Source organism: Hippocampus guttulatus, chromosome 2 (assembly GCF_054856545.1).
Source record: "Hippocampus guttulatus isolate MCC_2025c chromosome 2, RoL_Hgut_1.0, whole genome shotgun sequence".
Taxonomy (NCBI): Eukaryota; Metazoa; Chordata; class Actinopteri; order Syngnathiformes; family Syngnathidae; genus Hippocampus; species Hippocampus guttulatus.
In genome coordinates, this window is record NC_141262.1 from 28,007,279 (window position 1) to 28,026,323 (window position 19,045).

A 19,045-nucleotide genomic window follows, 5' to 3' on the forward strand; every position below is an offset into this window, starting at 1 on the left:
TACGTAACGTAATTTGTTGACGGACAGAAGAACATGACTCGCTCGCATGACGCCCTTATAATCACTTTATCTACATCGTTGTTTTATTTAGAATTTATTTTGATTATTTTTCATTTATCTAGTAATTCATTCAAAAATGCTACAATATTTTGTTCAAGGATAAATTAACCATTGAACTCTCAAGAATCGATCCATTTTCTACTTTGCATATGGTCGCGTGTGCTGGAGCCTATATCCCAGCTCTCTTCGGGGGCTCGACACCCGAAACTGGCTGCCAGCCAATCACAGGGTACACATAGACGAACAAACATTCGCAGTTACAATCACAATTAGGGACCACTTTGGAGCGCTCCATTAACCTGCCATGCATATTTTTGGAATGTGGGAGGAACATCTCTAGCATTCATTTCACAGATGTTTAGAACTCCGTTTTTTGATCCTATTCGAGACTTCCTTAACTGACGTCACTCAGAAGTGGACCACGCAGGGGCGGAGCTTTCCCGAAGATGGCGTCCCTATGCTGCCGGCGAGACCCGTGCGGCGTAGTTTGTCTGATTTTGACGTACTTCAGCGTCTTCTACGCGGACTACGTGGTGGTGCAGTACGTCCTCATCCCCGCGTACTCGGGCAGGTGGGTGGCGGACTCTGTTTGGGCGCGGTTGAGGGGGCGGAAGGGCGTCCGTGACGTCACGGGATACTGTCATGATGCTTTTAGCATTCGCGAATCAGATGAATGACGTATTTACGTGCGGCGTCACTGCCTGCCTTGATGTGTTCTAAGCAGTTGCGGGAAGCACCTAAGAACACATACTTAGTCATTGTACTCGGGTAGAATTTTCAGGTCTCTGTATTCAAGTATTGATTTTGTTTGGTTGTGGTGCCTTTCCAACAGCATTTGGTGCAGCCTCCACGGGTCCGCCTTCAACGTCATCCTGCTGCTCCTACTCGCTTGCCACTCCAAGGCGGTCTTCTCGGACCCAGGTCGGTGAGGTCACGACGCCACGCCATAAGCACATCCAAACCACTCCGCGCGCCTCGTATCCATTCACAGGTGTGGTGCCGCTACCAGACACGGCGCTCGACTTCTCCGACCTCCGCTCGCAGTCTTCGCGGATGAGCGACAGGGTAACTGTTAGGTATTGACGTCATGTTGGCGTTTCGTCCGTGCTGACGTGCGTGTGGTGCAACCGTGTAGGGCTGCGAGGGCTGGACGGTGTGCAGCCGCTGCGAAACCTACAGACCGCCGCGGGCGCATCACTGCCGTGTATGCCAAAGATGTATACGCCGCATGGACCATCACTGCCCGTGGTTTGTAGTTTGCGGGTTTTTGTTGTTGTCATGTGACTTATCACCAGGTTCATGAATTTGGGGGGGGGGGGGGTTCATTATAGTTATTTTGGTGATGACTTTTGCGCTTTAAATTTACTTAGTTTTGATGAGTTTTTAGAGCAAGTTATTAAGATGGGTGAGTACCGATACCAGGTTATCAGTATCAGGTTCTTGCGGAGGCTGCCGATACCAGCAACTGATACTGTACGCAAAAACAAAACAAAAAATCTGACATTGCATACCTCCTCACTGGCAGTAGTTGGCACTATACTGTGGCAGTTTGACACATTGAGTCGTCATTGAGTCATCATCCACTGCAGAATTTTTTTGTGATTGTGCCAAATGAAGTTAATTTTATTTTTTGGAACATGCTTTTTTTTTTTCTTCGAGGAAGTTGTGACGATAAATCAAAACCAAATACAATGATTTTCAAATCATGTTCAACCTATATTTAATTGAATATGCAACACGGACAAGATATTTAATGTTCAAATTGATACTTTGTTTTAGTAAATAATCAAACTTTGAATTTTATGGCTTTGACCCCAAGTCTGAACTTCAGTAGAATTGTTTTTTTTTTGAACAAATGAAATATTTGCTGCTTTTAAGACCAAAAAAAGTGTGATTTGAGAAAGACAAAAATGAAGGATATTTTCATTATAATTGTAGTTAGTTTCATAAACCTAAGATGCAGTTTTAGTTAGTTTTCATTTGGTAAAAGCATTTTTGTAATTTTTTGCCCCCGCATTTGTTAGTTTCTCAACCTTGCTTGTCACCTGCTGACTTAAATTTGCGCCTCACTTGTTTGCTAGAATTTAGTGAATTTGTTATGGGCGTTTAAAAGACTGCAAGTTTTCTTCTTTCAAAAGGATCAATAACTGCGTCGGAGAACTGAACCAGAAGTATTTCATCCAGTTCCTCTTCTATACGGGTGAGTGCTCACACGCACAAACGTCGCCGGAGACGGTAAGTCCGCCGCGCGTTACGTGACTCGATGTGTCGGTAGGCGTGGCCAGCGTGTACGCCACGCTGCTGGTGGTGTCGGCCTGGGTGTGGCGCATCCGCAGCGAGAGGGACGGCGGCGGCGGCGAGGGGGACGATGCGCCCGGCAAGCACTTGATCGTGTACGTCCCATTTCAAGTGGCAAACTCGCCGGCGTGTGTTCCTGACGTGTGTTTGTGCTCTCCAGCGCGCATTACATCATCCTGCTGGTGGAGTCGGTGCTCTTCGGCGTCTTCGTCCTGGTCATCTTTTACGATCAGGTGCCCGAGCTGGTGGAAATGACGGCGAATTCAGATTGGCGTTCAAAACAACCCTTTTTTTTTTCCCCCTCCATGTCAGTTGGCGTCCATCATCGCCGACGAAACGCCCATCGAGCAGATGAGGAACAGGCTGCTGCTGATGAAGGAACGAGGCTCGTTATTGTCGTCCTCGCAGCTGCCACCTCACCACGCCACGCGCAAGCCCAAACTGGCGCTGCTGCGGGAGGTTTTCGGACGAGGTGAGATAACGTTGGCGATGAAATTGGAAAAAATAATCTGGCTTTTTTTTTCTCTACTCAATATTGCGATTGAACATGCGATTATTTTTCTAAGTCGTCTTCCAATGTTTAGTTTTTTTGGGAAGGGGGGGCTGCACTTCTTAAGCATAGAACTAATCCAGAGACTATATGACTCAGATTCTCATGGCCGATTGGTGGCGGCAGTTGTCAATTTGTGCTGTCCCTCTCCTCCAATCAGGTTCCGTGTTGTGCTGGCTCCTTCCACTCTACTCTGGCGGCCCGTCGGTCGGAGGCGTGGCCTACTCGGCCCTGCCTGACTACGACGTCTGAACTCGGGAGATCTCTCCGGACTCGTTGGTCGCTCCCGACTCACCGGGTTTTTTTTGCAACCTCGTTTACTGAGTCGTCGTATTGACGTCATCTCGCACTGAAAAGAAGAAACGCCCACTGAGATTATAATTTTTTTGTGTTGGGGGGGGTATTTATTGATGTTTTTCTGGCCCAACGAGGTGTTTCTGACTTGAACTGTGTTGCACGCAAGGTTGTGTAAACCTTTTTTTTTTTTAATCAATGAAAGGGGTTTGTTGATTAATTATTCTTCAGTTCTGCTACCAGTGGGAAGGATCATGGTGGCCGTGTCGACGTTTTTATACTACTAAGGCAAGCGGACCTTCCATATTTGTAATTGGACATTTTCTACATTTTAAATCAACCGCGAAATGGCGTGCGACTTTCCAAAAGTCGCCCTCTTTGTGCAGTCTTGTTCCTCAACGTCTCGAGTGCTTTTATGAAGTGTGCTTTTTTAAAAAAAAATTTTATTCCCGGAACATTGAATATATTGACACAGCATTGAAGTGACTGTGCATGTATGACTTGTTTTATTTATTTATTGACTTTTGGCCACAAAGCTGTAGAATAAAGGATGAAGTGCGCTTAAATAAACAGTGATTGCTTAATAAGTTAAATACATTCTACTTCACTGAATGTAAACAGTTGTAAAATGTGACATGCAGACGTATTGCACTTTAAAGGTAAATGCAACTGAATTTGTGCCCCAGGTAAAATCTTATGTGCCAACTGAACATTTAAATTGTTGGCCTCACTTTGAGAATCGCAACGAGAGGATACAAGCCAACAATTTCAGTGACATCACCATGAAGGATTTACTTGCTTCTTTGCGCGCTGGATGCTTGGCTTAGACGGCAAACAGGAAGATCTGGATGAGCGGCATGACTTTGAGGGTTGAAAGATCGGCAAGGACGGCCTGCAGTGGACCAGATGAGCAAATGGCTTCTTAATGTGCATCTTTAGGGCTCAATCGAAAAAAAAAAATATTCGTAAACACTATTTCAAATGGCCACCTTGCACAACAAAAACAACAGATGCAATACATCTATCTATCTTCCTTGTAGCTAAAAACATGAAGCTTTGACACAAGCTTCGACAACAACCCTATTAACTAAAGCCTTTTCGGCAGCTATAGGCAGAGGGAAAAAAAAAGTGAGCAACGTGACTAAGCAGAAATTATTTTTCTTTTTATGTTTTCAGCCATAAAGAATTCCGTGGCTCATATTCATTCGCTTAAATTCGTTCTTGACCTTACAGAGCAGCTAACACTGCTAGACAAAACTCAGCAATTAGTCTGTTGCAGTTAATTGGAGTACCACTAAAATTAGATGAGCATTCGAATATAATTTGGCTCAAGTATAAAGTATTTTAATCAGCAAGATTTTTTAAAATATATTTTTTCAGGTGCCTGAAAGTATCTACAACACGGTTGCGCAACACAGTTAAATACTGTACTGTATATGCTATGACACATACAATATAAAGTGTTGATGGTTGTGCTTGATGAATCCAAGTGATTGCTTACAATTTGTCATTCTTTCCACAACATAAAAAAAATGTATTTTTGTCTGCCAAATAAGGCCTTCTACAAAAAAAGGGACGTCAGAATGTGTGGTGTGTACCTCAGCCGAAGACAGAGACGTCACTTCCATCAAGTTGTCGGCCCGAAAGACGAAGATGGCGGCTGCCAGGACTGCGAAAAGCTCATATGAGAGCGAGCATAAAGAAAGCGGGCGCCCGACGGCCTTTACGAACGTTACCTGCTACCGGCTCGAGGGAGTCGTAGCCCAGGATTCGGTCCCAAAGGAAAAGCAGTTGGTCGGTGCAAAGATAACCCGAAAAAGCTCGGACCAGCCACTTGAAGGCGATGCGCAACCTGCCGACCAACAAAAACACTGGCTGAATCCAATGTCATGTTTTGGTAATGAGACAATCAACCACAAAGTGGCAGCATAAGATCAGAGTACAACACAGCAGCTCGAAGCCGAGTTGAATTTAAACATTTGTTGTCATAGCGCTGAATTCATTTATGGCTGGATTTACTTATTTTAAGATGAAAAATAAAATGCTAATAAAAAACAACTGTACACGTTTTCTTCATAAGGTGAGTGGTTGTCATTAAATAATTTTGCAATTAAAATAGCATGTTAAAAAAAAAAACCAAGTGCAAAGTTCGATCAAATAATCTGCGCTACTTTTTTAAATGCCTACTTAAAAAATAGAGTACAAGCAAAATGAGTTCATAATTGAAAATATGAAATTCATGTTTTGAAGATATAAATAAAATTAGTTTTTTTGTTTAAAAAATTCAAAATATTTTTTTCATTTAACTATTCAATGAAACTACAAAGTAAATCGAATAAAAACGCGTGGATGATTATTTGATTAAAATAAAACGTCCATATAAATGAAATATTTTGAAATCAAACATTTCAAACATTGTCTAGTTGCCAGTCTTTTAAAATGTGAATAAAACAAAACGTGTTGCTTTTTCATGACGGAGAAACGGTTTGACATAAAACAGTAAACATTTTTATTTTATTCTTCATAATTTTCTAACGAAATATATTTCACCTCAAGTGATGGATGAACAACTTACGGCTGCGCTCCGACCTGTCGAAGGTGGTAGAAGAGCTGCGGTAGGTGCGTTTGCAGGAGCCGCTCAAAAAGTAGACACAGAGAAACGATACCCTGTGGGACAGAGAGATGTCACGAGAGAGCACGCCATGTCGCCCGCGTCGGCGCATTCTTACCGAGCACGCCGAGGACACCGAGTGCAGTCGGAAGAAGTAGCGAGTGTACATCTCCCTGAAGACGCTGTACAGCTTGGACGGTTCGTTGTACAAGAAGCATAGCGGCGCCACTGGAAGATGTGGCAGCGTCGTTGACGGAGCTTCGTTGTCTCATCATAGAGAGGGACGGCCGTTTGACTCACCGTACATTGAGAAGCCGTGGAACGGGATGACACCTGTTGCAAAATGAGGGGACACACAAGTTCCCAAAATGCCCCCCAAGAATTCGACCAAACGCGTGGGGCGCAAATATCATATCAATCCGTACGTGAGTAAGCAAGGTCATTGGAAAAAAAAGAAACTCAAACTGAAAAATTATTTTCGTTTAATCAAAATGATGTTTTTAATAAGCAAAAAATAACTGCATCCTAGGTTGAGAAAACTAATTACCGGTACAATGAAAATGTCCTTCATATTTGTCAATTAATATTGAACATGAGCTTTCATGGTTGATTTTCAATGTACAGTATTCATTTCGATATTGCCGTACATCCGTACAGAAGGAAGGAAGGTCAAACAGTTTTTGGAGAATTGTAGTTTTCTTCATTCCGAAACACTTAGTGACCTTTTTTGTTTTAACTATATTGCACTCCACAAATACCTCATCGATTAAAAATCTAAAACTAATGCAAAAGCTAATCAAAACTAAAATAAAACGAAACATAGAAAAAAAAATACTTGGTCAAACTATGACGCAACTTTTTTCCAGACCGATACCATTACGAGGATTCACTCCCGAGTGCTCACCGATACCAAATTTTGCGAATAAGAAATTAATCTGTATTATAATAAACAAGATCAGGTTTATGATACAGAAACGTTGCGTCAACCTGAAATTACTGCTGTGGCGTTGACACAATTCTGTCAGTTCGAAGTCAAATGAAGACGATAATGCAACTAAATCTGTGGCGTCACCACTTCAACTCTTTGCGTTGCATGAAACTGTGATATGTAAACAAGGGGACTGCACTGAACTCATCTAGACACTATATCAATAAAAATCAAGAAAATAGACATGTATATATATATATATATATATACACACACACACACACACGCACAAAAGGGAATGTACCTTGAAATAAATGATCTCATACTAAATCATTATCGCAATATATTGAGGGAAAAAAATTGTAATGACATTATATTTCAAAATTGTTGCGCTCTATTTTTTACACTGTGGGAAAAACATTTCAAATGTTTTCTTTATCGTGGCCACTGAATTTGACCTCGAGAAAGACATTTGGAAGGTCAAAATGGGCGCTCACCGTTGGGAGGGTAGAAAACGGCGTAGTCGTCATCCCCTTCTTTGCCTGCGGGCCAGACAGCAAGGACACGATTGCACCAGCCCGCGCTTGCTTCACGACGCACGCTCGCCTCATTTGCTCACCTTGGATGTAAGATTTGGGCGGCGTGGCACTGTTGTACTTGTAGTGCTCCAAGACGGCGGCGTCCCGCGAGAAACACAGCAAGACCTGAAGTGGGATTTTGAGTTGAAATGGCCTCAGCAAGGAGGAGGAAGTCGAGGTCAAGATGAAAATACCTGGTAGAGGAAGTCTTCGAAGACAAAGTAGTAGTCGTCGTTACTGGCGGTCAACTTCACATCCTGCGGGGAGGGACGCGGCATGTCACTTCGCCGGTTGGCCGGGCACGCGAGCGAGCAGGTTTGCTTACCTTGTAGATGAGGTTGTCCACCAGCAGGTCATGTTGGAGGACTCCCGCCTTCAGCTGCTCAAAATGCAGCACATCCTAAAAAGGAGGCAAAAAATGTGGCTGAAATAACCGGGCCAAAGAAGAATTTGGTGAAGTTGCCCAAGTGAAAGTTTAAAAGTAGAGCTGGACCGATATTTGGACTATTGAATGATGTCAGCCATTAAAAAAAAAAAAATTCTGATAGTCAAAACGAGATCAATTTAAAATGCTGAGAACTTGTGACTTTTTTTTAACTTAAAACAAAGAACATTTCTGTAATACTGAAATTTGGGAAAACGTTGATTTACTCTGGAAAAAATGAACTTATTTGCTGGAGTATTCATTTCATTTTCAAAGAACCGCTGCTGAGCCTGGCAGCGCACAGCTGTTGCTGTTTGAATTTTAAAACCGAGATAAAATACAATACATCCTGATTGATATCGCCTATTGTCAAAGATTTTTCAAAAATTACAAAAAAACCATGAACAAGTTGATCATTTGAAAAGCTGTTGAACAAACGGACGCTCAAAAGTCGAAAAACATACTTTGACATTTCCTTTTACCGTAAATAAACATCAGCTCTCAACATCGATTATCGGCCTCCTTGGCTGTTAATAATCAGCCCTGGGAAAAAAAAAAAACCATCAACGGCCTCTCTCTCCTTGAAAGTCAATATGTTACGCAAGTCAACAACTCGATGTTACATATGTCCCCTTATTATCTTTTTTTTGGACGAATATTGCCCCCCACCCCCTCCCTTTGTCACAGCAGGTGCTCTCATACTCTGCCCGGATGAGATGGATGGCATTTCCGACAACGCCTCCCCACTCTCAAGTGTCTCCGCTTGGGCGTGCGGCGTGAGGAATAGGCGGCCGCGGCGATAAAACTGTCCCGCTGCGAGATAACGGATGCGTGGTGCGGAAGCGCGCACGACAGAAAGCGACCACGGCGGTGGAAGTTCGCTCAGTGGAAGTTTTGGAATGGGGGAACATGACACAAGAATCTCTTCTATTTAAATAAATCGACGTGAGACGAGTTCCAGACTCTCCCGCCGGCATCCGTCTTGCGGTTTTATTGGCCAGGTTTGTAGGAAGACTTTGCCACAAGGGAGGCTGGATGTTCTGTTTGGGTTAATCACGCTTTGATTGACAGCGTCTGGATGGACTGGCCGCGTGTAAACATCCAAACGGCACAGCTGGAGGATTGCGGTGTTCCATGCTGCGTTTGTGGGGCCAGATGGCCAAAAAAGGAGTTGTGATAGAATAAAAATAAAACCGTTTTGGGAATCGGCACAGCTGCTTGAAGACAAACACAGACGGCGGCTGCGCTGGGCGTGCGCGTCGGTGTTTCCAAACCTGCGGCGGGTTGACAGAATTCAGGATGAGGGCCCAGAGGTCGGCCCGCAGCCCCGTGGGGCAGCCCCGCCGGCTGTACTGTTGCGCCGCCGCGCTGTCCTGCTCAGCGAGCACTGCGGCGACACGAGAGGATGAGACGCCGGGAAGCGGGACTGCGGGCCACCGAGCTCCCCTTACCTTTCTTTCCGATGTCAATGTAGTCGTTTTCAAATACGTCTGCAGAGGAGGAGAAAGCGCTCATTAGTATTCAGCCGGTGACAACAATAACGGGGGGGGGAAGATTACAGTGCCACAAGATGGCAGCCAAGCATTGCATGGAGCTCCTCAACTCACTGCAACGTAGCTCCTAAGCACCAATACGCTATGAGATGGAGCCAAAGTCAAACTTTAATTGAGCACAAAAACTTCAGGTCCGTTTTTCAGCCAATCAAGGAGAGGTTCACAAAAAATAAATAAAATATCAGCCAATAGGTGAATTTGTGAATAATTCACCATTACGATTTTTAGTTTTTAAATTCTGACATTTCAGTTTTTATTTCCATTTCATTTTTAGGGGTCTTCTTTTGGATCTCAAAACATTTTAAAAATGTCCCTTTTTTTTTTTTTTTTTAAAACAGTCGAACGCTGTTCCACAGCTAGTAACTTTGATTTATTAAATGTTTTGCCAAATGCGGAAATAAAAATTGTCCCTTAATAACATTTATCAAGTTCAAACCTGACACTTCTCTCTTCGTGAGTGATGTCATGAGTTGGAGTCAGTTGGGTTGACCCTTTGACCACGCGGTTAATTTGGCATTCGCGTCTTCTCCACGCTCCTTGAGAGTGATTTCATTTTATTGACTGTTCTGTTCAGTATACGGCTGAAAGTGCATCAGCAGCAGTGGGCATCCCTCATTTTTCACCCGGCCCCACAAGTTAAGACATAAGATATGTGGAGTGCCATTAAAAAGAAGAGACCATGAAAATCTGTTTGTGTCACTTGGGATGTTCAGGGCACACAGTTGCCTGGTTTTCAAATTACCCCGGCAATAGGTCCCAGTGTATTAAACATGATGGGGGGTGCCGCAGGATTCTACCTTGAGCCCCCTCTTATTTGCCATTTATTTTACAGATTTATGTGTCCGATGCAAATTTAGGGATTTGGCTAAAAAAGCTTTTGTATGCTCTGTTCTTTAAGCCAGCAATATGCTACAAAAAGGGTTGAAGCTAACTGGAAGATTCAGTGTTCAATTTGTCACTGCATTTATGTTTGTTTGTTGCTGCCTCTTGGCCAGGACTACGTTGAAAACAGGTTTTTAATCTCAATAGGCCTTTCCTGGTTAATTTTGGTTAAAAGGAAAGGAAAATAAAAGAGGGAGTGAGTGCCTGGATGGATGTGCGCATTGTCGTCGATCCCTAGCTGCCCGGTGGCGAGGCTCAGCTCCGCGTAGGCTTCTCTCTGAGAAAGAACAAGTCATGAAAAGTGTAAATCAAACATGCTGAAGTCAAGTGTGAACACAGAGCAGCCCTACCAGCTGTGCGATGTCCTTGACACCCAAAGGCACCTGGACGAGGCCCCAGTGGCTCCTGGCACCGGGGTCCTCACCGCGGTCGAGGTTGGGGCTCCGCAGGGCGACCACCACCTGCGCGCAAGCCGTGTCGTAAAGTGCGGCGGACGAGAGGCGGACTCGACGAGCGGCGGCCGCGCCGTGACGTGCACTCACCTCGAGGAAGTCTTTGGGGGCGTAGACCGGCCTGAAGCGACTCAAGTCTGAAAGCACACAAGACCCAGAATTTGGTGCAACACTCAGTATATTACAGAGTGCTTTAATTTATTTTTTAAAAAAAACACTGAGTCTAGAATCTCAATAATAATGAAGGTTAGGAAGACACTCGTTTGGAGTGCACATTTGTGCCAGCTGTCAACCACCCAACGAGCAGAACAGGAAGACGGCGGCACGTTGGGACCTTGCGTCCAGCATTGCAGCCGGCCGGTAAATTCGAGTGGCCCGTCATCCTCGGAAGACTCACGTCACCACTCGAGCTGAAGGAGGGGGCTCGACCGGGTCTGGACAGTTTCTATATCTGCCGTGTTTATATCCCCAAGTCCGAAATGTTAATATACAAGGCGGTGCTGGTGTTGTACTCCCAAGTGCAAGCTCATGGAAGAGTTACGATTCAAAGTGTGTGTATATTACAAAACGTTAGTGAGCGATAAAAACACCATGTTGAGAGATGATTTTTAAAATACCTGGTTCATCCGTGCCCATCTCGTTCCATTTGTTGCTTAGCTCCTGCTGCTCGGTCGCAGGCCTCTGCAGGGCAAAACGTGACAAAGTCGCACAGCCATGAAGCACAGGTCGGCGAAAGCCCGACGGAGTCGTCAGCCAATTTGATTCATGTCATTCCAATTGCGAAAATTATGGAGTGGAAGAGATGTGAGTCAACATTGAAGGGCACCATGCATCAATCACGTTTCACCAGTAACTCGACTCATTACCATGCTTATGTGCGGCATACTGTATGTATATTTATTGCCTAAATCTGAAGCTAAATATGTCAGCTCGAGCTTGTTTGCACATTTTTGTACTTGGTTTTGAAAGCATTCAGAGAAAAAAAACAAGATGTGATTTCATATAAAATAATCATCCAATTAATCAGTCGACCTAAAAAAAAAAAAATCCATCTCGGGTGGGCCCCAACAAGTCCCACTGATATTAACCTTCAGGTAGCAGGCCGAGTTGAAAGCTTGTGCCCCTCCGCCCCAACCCAATTGAGTATATCTTACCATTCGGGCCAGAGGTACTCCCAGTTCTGTACTCATGCTGTTGAGACTTTTCACGATGCGCCTCTCCCAGCTGGCCTGTGGCGCACACAAACACATCTTACAACAGGCTGCAAGGGCAGACGCCACGGAGGTTAAAGCAGCAGTAATGTAGCAGGAAGCGGCTGACCTGGGCCTTGCGCATGTATCCCAAAGGCTCTTTGAGGTGCTCTGGGGGGACTGCCGGGAGGCTCGGGGCCAGTCTCCCGCTGGAAACAAACGCAAAAGAGTTTATTTTACCGGTTTAAGGGGGGAGAAAAAAAACCCATAGGCTTCATACTTCTTTCCAAGCAGTTGGGTGGTCATGATCGATGTGTCCTCAGGGCTAAATAAACCTCATTGAAGCTCATCTAAACAGCTATAAGAGCATGGTGGGGAGCTGAGTGATGAGGATCAGGCGTGTGTATGTGTGTGTGTGGTGGAGGGGGGGCAGTTGAGTGTTCTCATCTGGAGAAAAGTTGAGAACCACTTGTTTTGCTGCAACCTCTGTCACTTCATCCTTGCAAAGCTACAATGCACTTGTATACAACTTAAGACTCAAGAAAACGTAGTTGTGTTAAAAATAGCACTTGGAAACATTTGTACCGTCCATCATACCGGATGTTTTACCCTAAGTGGTTCCTAACCACAAAACGTCAACGTAAAACAAGGCCGCTTGTTTTTTTTTTTTTTCTATTGGGACCTAATCACTGGTGGCGAGGTTACTACCTTTGTTTTGACTTACACGTGTAATTCTCGATGCACTGCATTCTGGAGCTTTCTTTCCCAACCTGTCAACAACATCAACAACACACAACAACAAAGTTAGTTCAAAACGCTCTGTTCCTTTTACTGTGCATTGAATTTAACAAATGACGGTTGCGTTTAATCGTCTCAATGACAAAACCTGACGATAACAGCAAAAAACAATGTCCTCCCGTCAGTTATGGTGGTACAGCGTGCGCCTACACAAATGATATTATTTAAACTTGTGAATGAAACTTAAAGTTTCTTCAGCTAAAGATGCTAACCTCCCCTTTACTATTAAGAGGAAAAGGGGGGAGGGTCCAAGGCTTGAGAACAATTTAAATGAAGCAGTGCCACCATAATTGTTGAAATAGGGGAACGCATAAAAAAATTGTTCCACGTTTTGATAATGGATGGATAGAGTAAAAGAACACGTCAGGTATTTATCTTTCACCTATTTTGTGTAGTAATAACGCAGTACAGGAAGTATTTCTACGTTGTTTTTTTTTACTGGCCCTGTTACACTGTGGCACCTGATGTTCTAAGGAAATTCCGCACGTCGTCCTTCAGAGAGTCCACCTGGATCTCCGGGTGATGTAAACACTCCTGCAATCAGTTTGAAAACAAATGCTGATTTTAGCACATTTGTCTGGTTAAGGACGTTATGCAAGCATACTCACTTTAGCTTCTCGTTCCATTTGAGCGTGTAAATGGGTCCCTTTCAGGCGTCGGACGAGCTGAACAATAGTCTGTGACAACTCGGCGTCTTCGTCCATGTTTCCTCAACCAAGCCGCGTCGCGTTGGAGAACGAAAAAGACCGAGCGAACCCGGAATTGAAAACTGCTGTTGGTGCTACGGCAGAACCGCTGGGACAAACTATAAGGAATCTCAAAACTCCGAGGGTACCGGAGGTTCGAAATATCTTGAAGGCAACAACCCTCCAAGTATCTGTAATAAAAGATGACACTATACACTATTATTACATGTCCAAAGCTTCTGGGAAATCATCTTTTTTTTTGTTGGCGTCAGTCTTGCCGTGGCGAGTGAGATTGAGAGTAAAGATATACTGTAAATGTAAAGGAAGCAATGTCGAGGAACGGATGAAGTTAATCATTGGCACTGTGAGAAAACTCAAGAGGAAGAAGTCAAAAATATGCCACTAGAGGGACAGGGCTGACATGGATAACTAATTATTTACTCAATCGATACTGATATGAATGGGAAACTTTAAATGGCAGTCAGAAAAGTACATGTGCGGCGTAACACAAAGCTCCTATGCCATACAACCCAGAGCAGCTCTTAGAAAATGCAGGTGAGAGGCGAGCCGGATCAAGACCTGGTTTGACCAAAATAAATAAATTAACACTAAATGGAAGAATGAAAGGAAGGACGAGTAAAGAGAAGGAAGGAAAATCCTACTTTGGAGTGAGGAGATTAAACAGTTTAATGAATATCACTGTAACAAATATGTGCAAAATATAATGAAAAAACAAAACATGTCCTACTTTGGTCACTCTGAAAATAGTGTAAATGCATTGACCCGTGATGTCACGATCCGCGACTGACGACGCGGAGGGGGGGAGCCAGCTGTGATGCCCCACTGTCACTAAGTGATGACGTCAAGAAAGCCCAATGTTGACACGCACAGAGCTCTGAGGCGGCCAGTTGAAGCCAGAAGAGAGACCAGTGCAGTCGGAGCTTAAGCCCCGCCAGCCAGGGGGGGGGGAAATCAAGACATCACGGCGGGGTTTTTTTTTTGTTTGTTTTAGTTTTTTTACTTCTCCCCTTCTTCTCCGCACCATGGACGCCCTCACCGTGCACGAAATGCTCAACTCAACGGAAATGAGCGCGCTTTTGTGCAAATGGGGCGTCAGCAACTTGTCGGGTTGTGGTGAGCCTTCAAGAGTGTCAACAGCGGACATTGGCGTCAAAGGTATCGACTCTTCGTCTACTTCCTTCCAATTAACGCTCTTTCAACTTGGAACGGAGGCGTCCGGCGCGTAATTGCGCATTACGCACGCCTGCGCTCCCCCACAACAAAACAGCTCACTCGCGTCCGATTTGCACATTCGTGGCCAGTCTAAAACGCTTCATGTTATTTAAAAAAAAAAAAAAAAAATTACCGTTGCTTAATGTCGTAAATCAGATTCATTTCTATTCATGCCCACCTCAATGTTTGAAAATATTAGAACGATCGTCCCAATATTTGGGATTTTACGGACATTGAGTGTTTTCCTCACCATACAAACGCTAAACGTTACTTGGTCACTTGTCATTAAACTGGGATCAGTCTTAACCAAAATGTATGTGGACATCTCCGCTTATGCCAACTTCACCCGCCGCAAATATGAAATCCATCCATTTTCAACGCTGCTCATCCTCAACGGGGTCACGGGGGACCACTGGAGTCTGTCCCGGTTGAATTTGGGGCACAAGGACTACAACCTGAACTGGTCGCCAGTCAGTCCAAGGGTACAAATAGAGACAAGCACGCATTCACACCCACAATCCACTCTCTCAATGAGTGGGAACTGATCCCACGCTACCCACATACAAGCCAGGCGAGAGTATCACCACACCATCAGCAACATATCAAATGATCGCTTTTGGATGATATGGACATGGACTCTCTGTAGGCGCTCACAGGAAAAGAACAATAAGAAAATGCTTCAAACTCATTTGCTGCCATTGAAGGCCATCGAGGTCAAAAGGTCCATTGTTTTATCCAGGCTGGCACTGAATGAGTTTTAATGTCCATAAAATTCCAAATATCGGGCCGATCATACTGATATTTTCAGAGCCTGAAGTGGATGTAACTAGAGATCTCCACGTCAATTTTGGTGATGATTGGTTGCAGTCTTTGATGTTATGCTTTTAGACTGTCCCTATTCATGTCATTTTGAGTGTTTGTCCTGCGTGATCCCACCCCCGTAGATCTCAACGGTGCCGTGCGGGTCTTCCTGTACTGCGTCATCTTTCTCATCAGCGTGGTGGGGAACAGCCTCATCATCACGGTTCTCGCTCGGAACCGGCGCATGCGCACCGTGACCAACTTGTTCTTGCTCTCCCTGGCCGTGAGCGACCTGATGGTCTCCCTGGTGTGCATCCCATTCACCCTCATCCCCAACCTCATGCGGACCTTTGTCTTCAGCGACATCACATGCAAGATGGTCATGTACTTTATGGGTATGATGTTGCTGGCTTAAGACCGCTTGCAGTGGGACGCCGTCGTCCTTGCGCGCTGCCCCACGGCGCACGCCAAGATTACCAAGTGCAGTGTGAAAGGTCTTACGGCCTTCATGGGTTGCACATGGCGGTATCAGTGGCGGGACCAATTTGATTGCATATGTTAAAGATGGGCGGCCCGGTAGTCCAGTGGTTAGCACGTCGACTTCACAGTGCAGAGGTACCGGGTTCAATTCCAGCTCTGGCCTCCATGTGTGGAGTTTGCATGTTCTTCCTGGGCCTGCGTGGGTTTTCTCCGGGTGCTCCGGTTTCCTCCCACATTCCAAAAAACATGCATGGCAGGCGGATTGAACACTCTAAATTGTCCCTAGCTGTGAGTGCGGGCGTGCATGGTTGTTTGTCTCTGTGTGCCCTGCGATTGGCTGGCACACAATTTGGGGTGTCCCCCGCCTATTGCCCGAAGACAGCTGGGGTTGGCTCCAGCACCCCCCGCGACCTGAGTGAGGATCAAGCGGTTCGGAAGATGAATGAATGTTACAGATGGCAGCATTTGAATCTGAGCCAATTTGCAGCCTAAATGTGTTGCAAAGGGTCGCATTTATATTTGACACATTTTCTGCCGAAAAGTGTTGCAAGTGTTTACTCCGGAATTAGGTTGGCGTTCGAGATTTGATCCATTGTGTTACCCATCGTGACACTACCACTTGCAACCCATTCAAGGCGGCACACTGGAAACACCCCAAGTGCCACCCAGTCATGCAACAAATGAGCAAACCCTTCAACGTGACCACGTACAACTCAATTAGCCAAGAAATGGGTTAAGCCCCCAACGCGAGAATCAGCAACCCGTTTGGGCACATGGCAAAGGCCTGAACACGATCACGTGCAACATATGTCAAGCCAGCAAATGGGTGAAGCCCCTAACACTAAATGTGCAACCCTTTTAGGCAACAAACTGGTTAAGTCTCAAATGCTCCGATATGCAACCCATTTAGGCAGCAAATAGGTTCCTCGACTCAGAGCACCATTTGCGACACATCCTCTCTTGACACCCTTCACATTTTCCCAGTTTGTCGGCTGAGCGTTGGAAACCCGGATTCCAAATGTCTTTTTTGTCCCAGGGGTCTCTGTGAGTGTTTCCACCTACAACCTGGTGGCCATCGCGCTGGAACGCTACAGCGCCATCTGCAGACCGCTGACCTCCAGGACGTGGCAAACCAAGTCGCACGCTCTGAAGGTCATCAGCGCCACCTGGCTGACGTCGTTGTCGCTTATGCTGCCCTACGCCTATTCCAGCACCCTGACGCCATTTAATCGCCGCAACAACACCGGTGGCTTCATGTGCCGCATGACGTGGAGTAACGGAAACCTCCTGGCATATTGGTACGCTGAACACAAGACCACACCGACAAGCGGCCTGGATGTGAACTTTTGTCTCCGACAGGTACGTGTCCTTGTTGCTGCTGCTGTTCTTGCTGCCCGGCGCCGTGATGCTGACTGCCTACGGACTCATCTCTGTGGAACTCTACAAGGGGATCAGATTCGAGCTGTCCAACAGGACGTCAGCCAGAGGTAAAGCAATCCGCGACCCGTTGAGGCGGCAAACTGGTTCGGCCCCTAACATTGCCGTCATCAAACTGGTTTAAGGCCTAAAGCTAGTCTGCCATTCGGGCAAGAAACTGTTGAACTCCTTGATCTTAGTCTGATCCATTCAAGCAGGGAACTGATTAAGCCCTGACCTCGAGTATGTGACCCATTTGGGCAGTGAAGTGATTAAGCACCTAACCGTTGTCTGCGACCGATTCAAACAGGGAACCGTCGTAGATCCGAACGCTAGTCTGCAACCCATTCATGCAGAGAACTAGTTAAGCCGCTAGCAACCATCGGCAACCGCTTGGCCAACCGCTACCGTTCTCTACGATTGTCATCTCTTTGCAGACAGACCGGCCAGCTTCGGCAGCCTTCGAGCAAGCGACGGCGACGGCTGCTACCTTCATTTAAAAAAGAAAAATGGGCCGCAGGGTATCGGCAATCCCGGCGCTTACGCCGCGGTGGGCCGCGTGGGCCTCCGAAGCAACACGGCCAACCTGCTGGCCAAGAAGCGAGTGGTTCGCATGCTCCTGGTCATCGTCTGCCTGTTCTTTGTGTGCTGGACCCCGATCTTCGTGGTAAACGCGTGGAAGGCTTTCGACCCGCGGTTGGTCTCCCGTCTGACAGGCGCGCCCATCTCATTCATTCACCTCCTGTCGTACACGTCCACTTGCGTCAACCCCGTCGTCTACTGCTTCATGAACAAGCGCTTCCGCCAGGGCATGGTGACCACCTTCTCATCCTTGCAGCTCAAGGCGCGCGCCATAGACATTTGGACCCAGATCATCGAGGCCAAATGGTACGAGGGGCCCGAGGAGAGCGCTCTGCACAAGCGCCAGGAGAGGCGGAAGCAAAAGCGCCAACAAAAGCGGCTGGAAAAGCAAGAGATGAAGGACCGGCGCAGGCTGGCGCGGCGCGGCGCGCCGTCCGCCACGCCGATCGTCGCGGAGAATGTCCAGGAGGCCTCCCAGCCGATACCCGAGCAGGTGCTCGAGCAACTTCCCGGGGACGTCCTCGAGCAGCTTCCCCAATCGAATGCCGAGCCATCTGCCGAGCAGATCGGCGAAACCTTCGTGGAGCTATACATTGATCCGTACCCCGAGCAGGATGTCGAGCAGACGCCGGAGCAGAACGCCGAGCAAAACAGTCAAGGTGCTCTGGGCGGCCTCACCAAGTACATCAGCTTCACCAGCATTCGCTCGCTGCTGCCACCGGAATTGGTCTGAAGTGGTTTTCAGTTCATCGCCGGCGTGTTGTCAAAACTCTTTGGGAGCCCAACAATGGGTAGCCTCATTTGTAAAATGTTTGGATGCTTGACTATGGGGAAAATGCTTCCTTCATCCAACAACATGGACTTCAAAAGGCAGGAGTCTCCCAGAAAAGGGTGCGGCATTTGAAGGTACGGTACCTTTAAAAGCTCCACAGAAGACTCTACTCTCCAGCGTAGTCCCTGAGGGTACACATCTACTGTCAGAGGGATCAATAATAAAGTCACTGGACGAAAGGCCTTGAAGGTCTACAGAGAGACATTCTTCTATGAATAGCCTTGAAAATGGTTTCAAACCTATCTCAAGCCAAAAAGCAAATACGGGGGATTTTCCAGGACGCGCGACGGATGCAACGGACTCGCAAATCCGTGTGTTTACTGTCAGGCGTCGGTCTTATCTCCATGTGAGTTGGAAGCGGAACACCTGCTCCGTGGAAAGTTTTGATTCCCAGTAT

At 46.2% G+C, this 19,045-nt stretch overlaps 3 protein-coding genes across 7 annotated transcripts; 2 read left to right on the top strand and 1 right to left on the bottom strand.

Moving 5' to 3' along the window:
• Positions 1–468: 468 nt before the first annotated feature.
• LOC147209383 (palmitoyltransferase ZDHHC3) lies at positions 469–3,795 on the top strand. Of its 2 annotated transcripts, XM_086105250.1 has the most exons (9): positions 485–631; positions 893–981; positions 1,052–1,125; positions 1,196–1,308; positions 2,199–2,260; positions 2,336–2,453; positions 2,519–2,591; positions 2,671–2,830; positions 3,069–3,795. In XM_086105250.1, the coding sequence occupies exons 1-9, from the start codon at positions 507–509 to the stop codon at positions 3,158–3,160; spliced, it is 906 nt and encodes a 301-aa protein (XP_085961376.1). In that variant the 5' UTR covers positions 485–506; the 3' UTR covers positions 3,161–3,795. The 2 variants fall into 2 exon arrangements, with proteins under 2 accessions (XP_085961375.1, XP_085961376.1); XM_086105249.1 differs by having other exon boundaries at positions 469–631; positions 2,519–2,830.
• Positions 3,686–13,814, bottom strand: tbc1d19 (TBC1 domain family, member 19). Of its 3 annotated transcripts, none has more exons than XM_086105247.1 (21): positions 13,227–13,807; positions 13,080–13,152; positions 12,545–12,590; positions 11,951–12,029; positions 11,785–11,859; positions 11,248–11,311; positions 10,721–10,767; positions 10,529–10,639; positions 10,383–10,455; positions 9,195–9,233; positions 9,018–9,130; positions 7,645–7,719; positions 7,514–7,576; positions 7,361–7,445; positions 7,239–7,283; positions 6,114–6,146; positions 5,932–6,041; positions 5,778–5,869; positions 4,939–5,054; positions 4,801–4,871; positions 3,686–4,094 (listed from the first exon to the last, which is right to left on the bottom strand). In XM_086105247.1, exons 1-21 carry the CDS (start codon positions 13,320–13,322, stop codon positions 4,026–4,028), a joined length of 1,575 nt encoding a protein of 524 aa, XP_085961373.1. In that variant the 5' UTR covers positions 13,323–13,807; the 3' UTR covers positions 3,686–4,025. The 3 variants fall into 3 exon arrangements, 2 of the variants coding, with proteins under 2 accessions (XP_085961373.1, XP_085961374.1); XM_086105248.1 differs by having other exon boundaries at positions 11,785–11,854; positions 13,227–13,298; XR_015100221.1 differs by lacking the exon at positions 3,686–4,094 and having other exon boundaries at positions 4,840–4,871; positions 5,753–5,869; positions 13,227–13,814.
• A 390-nt stretch (positions 13,815–14,204) lies between these two features.
• On the top strand, positions 14,205–18,909 carry cckar (cholecystokinin A receptor). Of its 2 annotated transcripts, XM_086105252.1 has the most exons (5): positions 14,205–14,480; positions 15,482–15,733; positions 16,855–17,116; positions 17,178–17,305; positions 17,672–18,909. In XM_086105252.1, exons 1-5 carry the CDS (start codon positions 14,348–14,350, stop codon positions 18,547–18,549), a joined length of 1,653 nt encoding a protein of 550 aa, XP_085961378.1. In that variant the 5' UTR covers positions 14,205–14,347; the 3' UTR covers positions 18,550–18,909. The 2 variants fall into 2 exon arrangements, with proteins under 2 accessions (XP_085961378.1, XP_085961379.1); XM_086105253.1 differs by lacking the exon at positions 15,482–15,733.
• The last annotated feature ends 136 nt before the right edge of the window (positions 18,910–19,045 follow it).

What these genes read in the sequence shown, in the direction of transcription:
- LOC147209383 (XM_086105249.1), top strand. Translation starts at nt 507, where the DNA reads ATGGCGTCCCTATGCTGCCGGCGAGACCCGTGCGGCGTAGTTTGTCTG. An exon ending in GGCGGTCTTCTCGGACCCAG is followed by an intron (nt 982 to 1,051) that starts GTCGGTGAGGTC and finishes ATCCATTCACAG; the next exon opens with GTGTGGTGCCGCTACCAGAC. An exon ending in CCCGGCAAGCACTTGATCGT is followed by an intron (nt 2,454 to 2,518) that starts GTACGTCCCATT and finishes TGTGCTCTCCAG; the next exon opens with CGCGCATTACATCATCCTGC.
- tbc1d19 (XM_086105247.1), bottom strand. Translation starts at nt 13,322, where the DNA reads ATGGACGAAGACGCCGAGTTGTCACAGACTATTGTTCAGCTCGTCCGA. An exon ending in AAATGGAACGAGAAGCTAAA is followed by an intron (nt 13,153 to 13,226) that starts GTGAGTATGCTT and finishes AACTGATTGCAG; the next exon opens with GAGTGTTTACATCACCCGGA. An exon ending in TGGACAACCTCATCTACAAG is followed by an intron (nt 7,577 to 7,644) that starts GTAAGCAAACCT and finishes CCCTCCCCGCAG; the next exon opens with GATGTGAAGTTGACCGCCAG.
- cckar (XM_086105252.1), top strand. Translation starts at nt 14,348, where the DNA reads ATGGACGCCCTCACCGTGCACGAAATGCTCAACTCAACGGAAATGAGC. An exon ending in AGCGGACATTGGCGTCAAAG is followed by an intron (nt 14,481 to 15,481) that starts GTATCGACTCTT and finishes CCACCCCCGTAG; the next exon opens with ATCTCAACGGTGCCGTGCGG. An exon ending in CAACAGGACGTCAGCCAGAG is followed by an intron (nt 17,306 to 17,671) that starts GTAAAGCAATCC and finishes ATCTCTTTGCAG; the next exon opens with ACAGACCGGCCAGCTTCGGC.